The sequence below is a fragment of the Schistocerca nitens genome, chromosome 11 (assembly GCF_023898315.1).
Source record: "Schistocerca nitens isolate TAMUIC-IGC-003100 chromosome 11, iqSchNite1.1, whole genome shotgun sequence".
Classification (NCBI taxonomy): domain Eukaryota; kingdom Metazoa; phylum Arthropoda; class Insecta; order Orthoptera; family Acrididae; genus Schistocerca; species Schistocerca nitens.
The window spans coordinates 102,330,529-102,343,885 of record NC_064624.1 but is presented as its reverse complement, the minus strand read 5'-3'; the positions used below and the strand labels follow the sequence as shown (position 1 = coordinate 102,343,885).

Genomic DNA, 13,357 nt, shown 5'->3' with positions numbered 1-13,357 from the left:
ACACAAAGTGCAACAACTGGTGTGGCATCACACTTTTGTCAATACCCAGTAAAGTATTTTCACGGTTTGTTTTGATAGTGCCCATGGATAGTAAGCTCTGAAAAGAACAGGCCGGTTTCAGAGAAAGCAGATCGTGCACAGACCAAATCAACACCTTGAGGACAATTATTGAGCAATCCGTGCAATACTGGTCTTCTTTGTATCTGGCTTTTGTCGAATTTGAAAAAGCCTTTGATAAGGTGCAGCATGAAGCCATCCGGAAAACAATGCAGAGTTACAGAGTTCCTCCAAAGATCATCAGTATTGTGAAGATGATGTACAGACAATATACTTGTCAGGTGAAACGTGATGCAAATCTGTCAGAACCATTCATTTTAAATTCTGGAGTAAGGCAGGGTTGTTTGCTTTCACCACTGCTGTTCTTGCTGATATCAGACAGTGGCACGAAGAAGGTAACCCGAGAGAAAAGGAGAAGTATACAGTGGACTTTATATGCTCACCTGGAGGACCTGGACTTTGCGGACGAAATCTGCCTTCTGTCCCACACTTTCAGGGATATGAGTGAGAAGCCTAAGGAATTGGAAACAGAAGCTCAGAGAGTCGGATTAAAAATAAACACGGCTAAGACTAAAGAGCTTAGGATGAGCAGTAAGAACAAGAACGCAATAGCCGTGAAAGAAGAGGAGATTGAGCAAGTGGAGAGCTTTTATCCGGGAAGTATTGTTTCCAAAAATGGAGCGAGGACAGAAGACGTCGAAAATAGGATCAAAAAGGGAAAAGGGGCCTTTGCCCAGATGCGATCAGTTTGGACATCCCGTGAAATATTGTTGAAGGTATACCGTATTTACTTGAATCTAAGCCGCACTTTTTTCCGGTTTTTGTAATCCAAAAAACCGCCTGCGGCTTAGAATCGAGTGCAAAGTAAGTGGAAGTTCTGAAAAATGTTGGAAGGTGCCGCCACAACTAACTTCTGCCGTCGAATATATGTAGCGCTACACAGGCATGCTTTGCAGGCACAAAGATAAATACTGGCGCCAAAACCTCTGCGTCAGTAAATAAATTAAAAAAAAAAAGGTGGAAGACGAGCTTTTTTCTCCGCCCCGAGTTTCGCCCACTGCATTTTCATACATTATCCAACGAAGTAAATACAAATTCCGTATTGTTCATCTTCGAATGTAGCAGCATTTCAATGTACTACGAAAATCCGACTGGCAAGACTGTTTGGAATGTTTGTAAATATGGCCAACTCTACGTTCTGAATTTTTTCCTACCTGTGAGAAGAGATGGTTGCTAACAGGAACTTTTATGAATTGTGAATCACATGCAGTATTCTCTTCACCATAAGAACTGCCTAATAAACTACGAAACTAGAGTGAGACAACAGCAAACGCGGAAGAATATACATATCGTGTCATGTTTATATTTGTATTATTCTTATGCCTAATAGTGACACAGTCAGAAATGAAGCACGGTAATTTACAAGATTTTTAAATCTAAGATGACTCTAGTTTCTGTGCAGAATGTAATGTACTAAAGAGGCGCCTGCAAAGATTTTTCAAACGGAGAAAAATTTTTGCTAAACTCTCGTTCAGAACATCTTCTATCGTACGCAGTCTATTATTTGGTTCCTGTTGATCATTATCAAAGAAAGCTGCAATGTAAGTAACAAAAAATAGCAGTCTCTTGCCGTTGTTTTGCTTATGAGACAATTCCTCTCTTTTTTTTAATAGTAAGCGGCGGCAGTGCGCACAAAAGCAAACCATGCCGCGAGCGGCGACAGGCTGTAAACACTCATTATCAGAATGCGACAAACAATGCAAGACACAGTACAGTAATGCATTTTCAGCTTAGAGTGACGTAAACACCTATAACAAAGAGAACAGCACTTATCAGATCAAAGAAAAATAAGCAATCAATTCAAACCAGACAAAGCACGTGAAAAAGGAAGGGTACCCGTATAAATACGGAAGGAGCGCCTGACGCATAGCAATGGCTACCTGGTAAAGCTTAACTGCTAAGCTTATGACTGGAACCAAACTACTCTAACTGTATCGTCATTCATTCAGCCTAAATTGTGTCTCATATTACAATGGACCAACTTTGTTTCGATTTGGAGGTGCGGCCTAAAACTTTTCTCTCCCATTGAATTTCGAGTCTCAAATTTCAGGTGTGGCTTAGATTCTGGAAAAATTTTTTTTTCCTTGATTTCGAGTCTCATTTTTTAGGTGCGGCTTAGATTCAAGCAAATATGGTAGCTTAAAATTTTTGACTCGAATACAGCACAGATTAAAACGAGAGTACAAACCTTCATCAATAAATGTTTGAGGACTATCCTGGGAGTACCCTGGCCAAATGCTATCTCAAACCGAGAACTATGGCAACACACCCAACAACGAAAAGCTGAGATAACCGTGAAAGAAAGGAAATGGAGATGAATTAGACACACCCTGAGAAGAGGCCCGCAACATATTCTAAGTCAGGCTTTAGAACGGAACCCACAAGGAGCGAGGAAGAGAGGCAAACCGAGGTCGACCTGGCGCGAAGCTGAGGTGGCAGCTATTGGCCACTCCTGGAGTAACATCGAGAAGATGGCAACAGACAGAGTCAGATGGAGAGCTCTTATACGTGCCCTATGCTCCACATCAGAGTAAAAGGAATTAAGTAAGTAAGTAGTAATAACAGATGACATGAAGCTTGGTACAAACGTAATAGATGTGGACTGGTATATTTATAACGAAAAATGGTACAGATTTCCCAATGTGAAAAAGCAAGATAACAGACATAAATGATGCTCACATTTCACACAGGTCAGACTCCTGACATAAAAGGTGATATTGGACTCTCACGTGGAGAGTTCCCTTGGGGAAGGATTGATTTTTTGAAACCGCCTACATGGTGAGGTAGGCAAGGGCCGAAGTACCACACCCTGTGGCTGTCCATCCCAGCGGGGCCCCCGTTTGCGAGTAATCGACAAAAAAAGATTTGAGACACAAAGGAATTAAAGATGTTAGCTGCCAGTGGACACTGATTTCTATCAATGGAGAAAGTTGAAAATTTGTGTCGGAGCAGGATTCGAACCCGGGTATCCCGCTTACTAGGTAGATGTACTGACCGTTACGCCTGCTGAGTGCAGTGCTAATCTCGACTGCACGGACTACCCTAGCACGTCTCCCATCAGACCCAAATTCTCAACTTATCTGGACATTACTTATGAGGTGCTCTCGCCCATCATGTGTCTGGATGGTGTAGTGGTCAGCACATCTGCCTAGTAAGCACAAATTTTCAACTTTCCCCACTGACATAAATCGATGCCTACTGGCAGTTAATGTCTTTAATTCCTTTGTCTTTATTCATAATGGCTGCAGAATTGAAACGATGTCACATATACAGAAAAAAAATTTGTAATTACATGTTTGATGCTTTACAGCTTATAAATAGGAGCTTTGCACTGACTAATGGCATAGTGTAATGGTTAAGGTAGTTTCCTCATATGCAGGAGGTACTGGGCACAAATCTCTTGAGGTGCTTCGAAATTTTTTCATCTGTATCGAAATAGTTTCGATCATTTGTTTTATTCAATTAATTGGTTTAAATAACAATATTATGAAAAGGATAGTTGCTACTCACCATACAGCAGTGATGTTAAGTCGCAGATAGACACATCAAAAAGACGGTCAGAAAATGAGCTTTTGGCCACCGAAGCCTTCATTGGAGACAAAACACACACACACACACACACACACACACACACACAAATGCAACTCACACACACATGACCACAATCTTCTCTGAGGCAGTGTGGTCTCAGCAGCCAGAACTGCAGACATGTGTGTCTGAGTTGCACTTGTGTGTGTGTATGTGTGCGTGTGTGTGTGTGTTTTATCTCCAACAAAAGCTCATTTTCTGACTGTCTTTTTGAAGTGTCTCTGCTATATTGTGAGTAGCAACTATCCATTTCATTTCATAATATTGTTACATTTGGTTTAAATATATTTTTTTCTATTTTAGTCATCATTTTAGTATTATGATTTGCTCTCATATTGTCTGCCTTTCATGCTCTTCCCATTTGGAACTGACATGCATGTGAATTTAATTATTTTTATTTATCTGTCATAATATTTAAGCCTTTGATAATGCCAATCTATTGTGTAAGAACAAAAGTTGAAATAATCAATTTATATTGACTTTGTAGTAGTTCCAAATATTCATTACAATACATACATTTTGTTTGGATGGTGATCTTCATACAAACATTCACAAGATAAATTCTTGTCGCACTATGCACAAAATAATGCAAATGAAGGTTTAAACGAAACAATGTACTATAAGTGAAATGAAAGAAGTAAATTGAAATTCAGGTAAAATGAGGAACAGAAATAACAAACACAATAACAAGGACAAAAATAAAAGATGATGAAATGGAGGAAAATAAACTGAAGTTAGTGCATAATAATAATAATTCATATCATACTAACAAATTTCCAAATGAAAGAAGAATGAAAGGAAGGAAAGAAGTGAGCAAGTCATAAGTTAGTATGATCATTAAAATAACACAAGGATTAGAAATTTAAAAAATCATTCAAATCAATTAATTGTATAAAAATAATAACAATCATTACAATAAAGGTTAAAAATAAAAAAAATTATAAAGCACCTGTAAAAATCGAACACAAAACTTTCTGTTTTTGCATAGATTGGTCTGTTTTGATGACAACTTATGATTATTTTGAATTGATAATTTGCTACAACTACTAAATATTTGGAGAACAGCATTTCTGCAATCATTGCCTGTACACATTCAACTTTATTCTTTACCAGTTTCAGTTTTTGCAACCACAATCATCAATGGAAGACTGAACAAAACAGAAAAACATGTAGCATACACAAATGAGGAGAATGAAAAATATAAAAACTGTACTCATGTATAACAAAATCACACACAGTATCTACAAAGCATAACATGGGATGGATCAAAAATGCATAATGCTTGTACAAGACACATGAGTATACAAAATACACAACAATGTCTCACAGTCGTATGTAAAATAGACATAATTTAGCCAGTGTCTTATATCACACAGACAAGCTGCATAAGGATTAATGGCAGTTGCCATACAATTTCATTGGTATGATTCTGTTTGTATAATTAGGTGACAGAATTGATGTAACTGGGTGCAACTTGTACAACTGATACAATTTTATACAATTCGGTATACATCTGCATACAGTTTCATTGGTATGTTGGTCTGTACGATTAGCTGGAATGTAAATGATACAGATTTAACTTATATCAGTCATACCAAATGTTTATGTCATACATAGCCTGAGGTCGAAGTTATGTGTCATCTGTAGCCCGAGGTCAGTTTTATGCCACCTGCAGCCGAAGGTCTAAGTTTTGTTACATTTGTATTTTATTAAGTTTTGTTACATTCCTATTTTATTACTGACTTGTAATACAGGTTCATATCTTATATAATTCCCTGATATGATCTCACTGTCCGCAGCATTTGATTTTGTGGTACAAAAACTTTTTTATTCAATTACTCTGTTGCATAGTGGTTCAGTTATGGATTTAATGGCATCCTGATGGTAAAAATTACAGCCATTATGTATTACATTTGTTGCTTGCACCTTGTTGGTTAGCAGAATAATACTTGTTATTATATCTTAAATATGGCATTACATCATTGCCTTACTTGGATGACAAGCTGACTGCCTGCAACTACTATCTACAATTGTCTTTTATGTAATGCTACTATTTTATAAAAATGTGTATTTAACAAGACATGATTTTTATCATTTAAAAGTTATTTGTTTGCCATGTTTCATGACACAGCTTCATCTACACTTGTTCTCTTTAGGCTATACTCAGCAGGAATTGATGGTTTACTGAACAGAATCCTAAAACTCTGTATCCAAAATATAATTGACCACCTTACTCACTTATGCAACTGTTCCCTAGAGTCAAGCATCTTTCCAGATCAACTAAATACATCAAAAAGTCATCCCTATTTTCAAAGCTGGTGACAAAGATGAAGTAATAAACTATCGTCCCATTACATTAACAGCCTGTTTCTCAAAAGTAATAGAAAAAATTATGTGTAGTAAGTTGTTAAAGTTGATAAACAAAAATAGTGTGCTATCTAATACTCAACATGGCTTTAGAAGCTAGAAATCAACGGAGACAGCAATCTATGAATGCGTATCTACTGTATTAAAAACAATAGATGAAAAACAACAAACAATAGCTATATTTTTGGACCTAACCAAAGCCTTTGATATGGTAAACCACAAAACCCTATTGAAGAAGCTAGAGCACTATGGAATTAGGGGGTTGGCAAATGATTGGATTCGTTCATTTCTCAACGACCGTAAAAAAAAGTATCCATCAGACATATAGATGTAAAGCACGAATAATCACAGAATATGTATCATCAGAAAGCCCATTCACTTACGGGGTACCGCAAGGGTCGGTAATGGGAACCCCACTTTTCTTGTTATGTATCAATGATTTGGATATACATATTGACTCCCACAAAGTAATACTGTTTGCTGACGACACAACAATACTGGTAAAAGCAGCAAAAAATGAAGATGTACAAGAAGGAGTAAACACAGTTACAAAACATCTAAGTAATTGGACAGCAGAAAATCAGTTGATAATAAACTACAACAAAACAGTAGCCTTAAGTTCCCATAACCACCAAAACACCACATTGATATATCCAGAAATAAAAATCAATCAACACCCTATTGCAAATGATGAGGCTACAAAATTTCTCGGCATCTGGATACAGAGAGACTTAAAATGGGACAAACACATAGAACAAATTAATGCCAAGCTGAGCACGGGCTGCTATCTTCTTACGGTTCTCAAACGATGCATAAATGAACAGGCACTATTTATGTGCCTATTATGTGTACTTCAATGCCCATTTCAAGTATGGACTCATATTCTGGGGAAATTCCCCAGCAGCTCAAGGGACCTTCAGAATACAAAAAAGAGGCATTAGGATCATGACAGGGAGTGGTGCTCGACAGTCCTGCAAACCAATATTTAAAGCACTGAATATACTACCTCTACCGTGTATGTTTATTGCTGAGACACTAATGTACGTAAAAAAGTATATGACTGGAAATGATGATAATACTTTAAAAAACAAAGATATACATGATTATAATACTTAAATAAAATATAACTTGCATGTACCCCCAGCCAGTACCAGTTTGTATCAGAAAGGTACATGCTATCTGGGTATTAAACTCTATAATAGACTATCAAATAGTATAAAATGCTTACAAAATATTAGTGCTTTTCAAAGCTCTGTCAGAGAATACCTACAGTACCACTGTTTCTACTCAGTAAAGGAATACTTGGACCAGAATAACTGTTAAGAACTAAAGCTACTGTAATTTGTAACATTGTATCATTGTAAGAACTACAACTATTGAAATTGGTAGCATGTTGAAGAATGATTATTTAAATATGTATCATTTTGAACTTAGTAATAAGTCCAATATCATCCTGTACACTGTACTACATATGATAAAAGGACTCAATAAATAAATAAAAAAATGATTCCTCATTCCCGGGAAATATAAGTAGACCGCCGCTACCGAAGTGAACTATGAACCGATCGTTCCTTGGAATTCGTTCCTCGGTCCTCTCGTTCATCTTGGTGAACCGTTTCTTTGCACCCGTTCGTTCGCGAACTACCCGTCTCTAGTCGAGTGCTACCACACAGTCACGTATTAGCGACCTCGGCTGCAGAGGAGCGTAGTTAAAAGTAAAAATGCAAACAATACAATGTCCTTCACTGGGGACATGTTGAAAATGTGTGCCCCGACCGGGACTTGAACCCGGGATCTCCTGCTTACATGGCAGACGCTCTATCCACCTGAGGCACCGAAGGCACAGAGGATAGTGCGTCTGCAGGGACTTATCCATTGCACGCTCCCTGTGAGATCCACATTCCCAACATGTCCACACCACTACATTCGTAGTGCGCCTAAGATGTTTGCCCATCATACTCATTACTCGTGGCAGATTAATCTACCAAGTCCCGTACGAGTTCGGGCATAGCGTGTGCGTTCACACAAGAAGGTCAATGGCCCGGAAGCCATATTTTAACTATATATGACGGTAGTATCTGTTCCCGAAAGAACAGTTACTGTGGATGACCATGCAGCTTTGCTAGAAATGCAATGATAATTAAATGGACACCCTAGCTGCAAACAGGCGTTGATGTACTTCATTGGGGACATGCTGAAAATGTGTGCCCCGACCGGGGCTCGAAACCGGGATCTCCTGCTTACACGGCAGACACTCTATCCATCTGAGCCACCAAGGGCACAGAGAATAGTGCGCCTGCATGGACTTATCCCTTGCACGCTCCCCGTGAGACACACATTCCCGACACGTCCACACTACTACATTCGTAGTGTGCCTAATAGATAGTTAATATAGTTAAAATACGGCTTCCCGGCCACTGACCTTCTTGTGCAAACGCACACGCTATGCCCGAACTTGTACGGGACTTGGTAGATTAATCTGCCACAAGTAATGAGTATGATGGGCAAACATCTATTAGGCGCACTACGAACGTAGTGGTGTGGACGTGCTGGGAATGTGCGTCTCACGGGGAGCGTGCAAGGGATGAGTTCCTGCAGGTGCACTATTCTCTGTGCCCTCAGTGGCTCAAGATGGATAGGGCGTCTGCCGTGTAAGCAGGAGATCCCGGGTTCGAGTCCCGGTCAGGGCACACATTTTCAACATGTCCCCAGTGAAGTATATCAACGCCTGTTTGCAGCTAGGGTGTCTATTTAATTATCATTTCATTTCTAGCAAAGCTGCACGGTCATCCACGGTATGTGTTCTTTTGGGAACAGATACTACCGTCATATATAATACAATGTCGCTTGCTATTACAATCACTCTCACCCATTTTTGGTCCCTTTCACCTACCAAACACACGCAGTCCCGGTTTGGAACATATGTTGTGTTTGAACATTCCAAATTAATCTCAAAGAGAATTGTCTACTGACACACAGTCGACACAGATTTGGAAAATATTGTTCTTGTGAAACGTAACTAGATCTTTTCTAACATAAAGTGGTGAGTGCTACCGACAAGGGATTTCAAATTGATTCCGTATTTCTAGATTTCCAGAAGGCTTCTGACACTGTACCTCCGAGTGGTTTGTAATCAAATTGCTCGCATACGGAATATCGTCTCAGTTATGTGACTGGATTCACGATTTCCTGAGAGGTCACAGTTCGTAGTAACTGATGGAATGTCATCGAGTAAAACAGAAGAGATTTCTGGTGGTCCCCGAGGAAGTGTTAAAGGCCCTCTGCTGTTCCTTATCTATATAAATGATGTAAGAGACTGAGTAGCCGTCTTAGGTTGTTTGCACATGTGATGTCATTTGTCATCTAGTAGAGTCATCAGAAGATCAAACAAATTGCAAAACCATTTAGAAAAGATACGGTGCAAACATAGGCAACTGACCCTAAGTAATGAAAAGTCTGAGGTCACCCACAAGAGTGATAAAAAGAATCCATTAAACTTCTGTTATGTGATAAATCAGACTCATCTAAAGGCTGTAAATTCAACTAAATACCTAGGAGCTACAATTACGAACAATTTAAATTGGAAAGAACTCACAGAAAATGTTGTGGGGAAGGCGAACCCAAGACTGTGTTTTATTGGCAGAACACTGAGAAAATGCAACCGATCTATTAAAGAGACTGCCTACACTTCGCTTTTCCATCCTCCTATGGAGTACTGCTGTGCAGTTTGGGATCCTTACCAGGTAGGATTAATGGAGTACACTGAGAAAGTGAAAGGAAAGGCAGCACATTTTGTATCAAGAAATAGGGGAGAATGTCACAGACATGATAAAAGATATTTAAAAATAATAATAATAATAATAATAAAAGTGTTTCTCATTGCAGTCTGATCCTCTCGCTCAATTTCATTCACCAGTTTTCAACTTTCTCCTCCAAATGTGAAAATATTTTGTTGCTGCAGATCCACATAGGAAGAAACAATCACCATAATAAAATAAGGGAAATTGGAGCTCGCACAGAAAGGTAAACAAGAGTGGAGTACTAGAGGATTATTGTGAATGTGGTTCGATGAACCCTCTGCCAGGCACATAAGTGTGATTTGCAAAGTACCCTTGCAGATATAGACTGTAAAATATTCAACTTCGCCAATGTTAAAATGTGGTAGTAAAACCCTAACTGACCTGAAGAAGAAACAACAGGCAGGGTGAGCTAGCTACCCTGATACGAACAACTTAAATTGGAGAGAAATCATAGAAAATGTTGTTGGGAAGGCGAAAGTACTTGCCCCCCTTCTAACAGCCGTGTACCGCAAGTCTCTAGAGGAACGGTAGGTTCCAAACAATTGGAAAAGAGCACAGGTAGTCCCAGTCTTCAAGAAGGGTCGTCGAGTAGAAGCGCAAAACTATAGACCTATATCTCTGACGTCGATCTGTTGTAGAATTTTAGAACATGTATTTTTCTCGAGTATCATGTCGTTTTTGGAAACCCAGAATCTACTCTGTAGGAATCAACATGGATTCCGGAAACAGCGATTGTGTGAGACCCAACTCGCTTTATTTGTTCGTGTGGCCCAGAAAATATTAGATACAGGCTCCCAGGTAGGTGCCATTTTCCTTGACTTCCGGAAGGCGTTCGATACAGTTCTGCACTGTCACCTGATAAAGTAAGAGCCTACGGAATATCAGACCAGCTGTGTGGCAGGATTGAAGAGTTTTTAGCAAACAGAACACAGCATGTTGTTATCAATGGAGAGACCTCTACAGACGTTAAAGTAACCTCTGGCGTGCCACAGGGGAGTGTTATGGGACCATTGTTTTTCACAATATATATAAATGACCTAGTAGATAGTGTCGGAAGTTCCATGCGGCTTTTCGCGGTTGATGCTGTAGTATACAGAGAAGTTACAGCATTAGAAAATTGTAGCGAAATGCAGGGAGATCTGCAGCGGATAAGCACTTGGTGCAGGGAGTGGCAACTGACCCTTAACATAGACAAATGTAATGTATTGCGAATACATAGAAAGAAGGATCCTTTATTGTATGATTATATGATAGGGGAACAAACACTGGCAGCAGTTACTTCTGTAAAATATCTGAGAGTATGCGTGCGGAACGATTTGAAGTGGAATGATCATATAAAATTAATTGTTGGTAAGGCGGGTGCCAGGTTGAGATTCATTGGGAGAGTCCTTAGAAAATGTAGTCCATCAACAAAGGAGGTGGCTTACAAAACACTCGTTCAACCTATACTTGAGTACTGCTCATCAGTGTGGGATCCGTACCAGGTTGGATTGACAGCAGAGGAGATAGAGAAGATCCAAAGAAGAGCGGCGCGTTTCGTCACAGGGTTATTTGGTAAGTGTGATAGCGTTACGCAGATTTTTAGCAAACTCGAGTGGCAGACTCTGCAAGAGAGGCGCTCTGCATCGCGGTGTAGCTTGCTGTCCAGGTTTCGAGAGGGTGCATTTCTAGATGAGATATCGAATATTTTGCTTCCCCCTACTTACACCTCCCAAGGAGATCACGACTGTAAAATTAGAGAGACTCGAGCGTGCACGGAGGCTTTCCGGCAGTCGTTCTTCCCGCGGACCGTACGCGACTGGAATAGGAAAGGGAGGTAATGACAGTGGTATGTAAAGTGCCCTCAGCCACACACCTTTGGGTGGCTTTTGGAGTATAAATGTAGATGTAGATAGTTCTGGGAGTGCATCAGCCATCTCACAAAACCTATAGTCATTTCACATTCGTCTGACAGTCTCATAAAACACAGGGCAGATCAGTTGTTAAACTAACCTCTCCCCTCCTCTGTTTAATATATGCCATTTTGAAATCTGGCTTACAGGATAAAATTGTAGATGTAGGTGTACTTTGTGCTCACCCTCCAGTGGCTCGTCATCATCGAGGCATGTCGCACTCGTGAGGTCCGCTTCTGCAGTTAAGGTGACGCCGGCGCAGATTGTTTTGCGATTGAAAACAAACCGTGGAACCCACACGTCTGCAGCTTTTTCGCCACCGATCATTCGAATTATTGCATTGTCCTGAAACAGAGAGAGAAGCAGTGCCATACAGCTAACAGCAAATGGCTACATCATTACTGTATGAGGGCAGTTCAATAATCTGTCGCAGTAGCGCAAAAACAAATTATTTACTTTTCAGTGTGGTTGCCTTTTAGGAATGCATGAGGTGTGACTGGAAAGTTTTAAGAATGGGCTTGTAATTGTACAATGGTGGTACTTACATGCTACATTGATGCGTCTCTTTCAGAATAGACCCCTTCTGTCAGAACACATCGACTCCAATGGTGTGTCCACTTTTGGAAACATCCCTGGAAATTTTTTTCCTGAAGTGTGTTAAGGACGCTCTCCGTATTTGCCCGGCTGTCACCAATCGAGTCAAATCGCTTCTCTTTCAGTGAAAATTTCAGTTTAGGAAACAGGCAGAAGTCCACAGGGGCGAAACCAGATAAATACGGTGGTTATGGAAGCACAGGAATTTTGAATTTGGTCAAAAATTCAACGATGGAGAAGGCACGGTGTAGCACCCAACTCCTGTCTTTCCACAAAGCAGGCCTTTTCTTCTGCACCTTTTCGCGCAAACGCTCAAGGACACATTGGTAGTATTCCTAGTTAATTGATTGTCCTCCAGTCCATGATGCACAATACTGTAGAATCGAAAAAAATCACCAACGTCGTCTTCACCTTCGACCGACTTTGCCGTGCTTTTTTCGCCGTGGTGAACCTGGGGTCTTTCACTGTGATGATTTGCACATTGGTTTCAGGATCATATCCATATACCCACATTTCATCACATGTAATTACCCTATTTAACAAATCTGGGACATTTTTAGTCTGATTAATCAATTCCTGGCACACTTCAAGTTGGTATTGTCCCAGGTCACTCGACAACACTTTTGGAATGCATTTTGCGGACACTCGACACGTGTTCAGATCTTCAGTTAAAATTGACTGAACTGAATAGAAACTTAAAATTAAGTTCATCAACCATCTCCCTAATTGTAAGTCTACGATCAGAGTGCGTTAAGTCGTGATCTTCCACAACATTTTCATTCGTTTTTGAGGAGGAAGGACGGCCGGACCGTGGTTCATCTTCAAACGATTTGCAGCCATTTTTAAATTTGTTGAACCAGACAAAAACAAAATTTCACACAAACTCATTGCTCCGTTTTTACGTCCACTGTCACGCAGACAGAATCCAGCAACGAGCCCTAACAGACCCACACTCAACCAGCTGCCACAACGAACTGAATAAAGGAAACGTAGTTTCCT

At 39.9% G+C, this 13,357-nt stretch overlaps 1 protein-coding gene across 1 annotated transcript in view; it reads right to left on the bottom strand.

Moving 5' to 3' along the window:
* The window catches only part of LOC126213176 (uncharacterized), a 207,369-nt gene that overhangs the window by 160,174 nt on the left and 33,838 nt on the right, over positions 1 to 13,357 (bottom strand). Inside the window, exon 2 of the mRNA XM_049940804.1 lies at positions 11,950 to 12,109. Coding sequence (XP_049796761.1) covers positions 11,950 to 12,091 — 142 coding nt within the window. The 5' untranslated portion in view covers positions 12,092 to 12,109. The remainder of the gene's footprint in view (positions 1 to 11,949; positions 12,110 to 13,357) is intronic.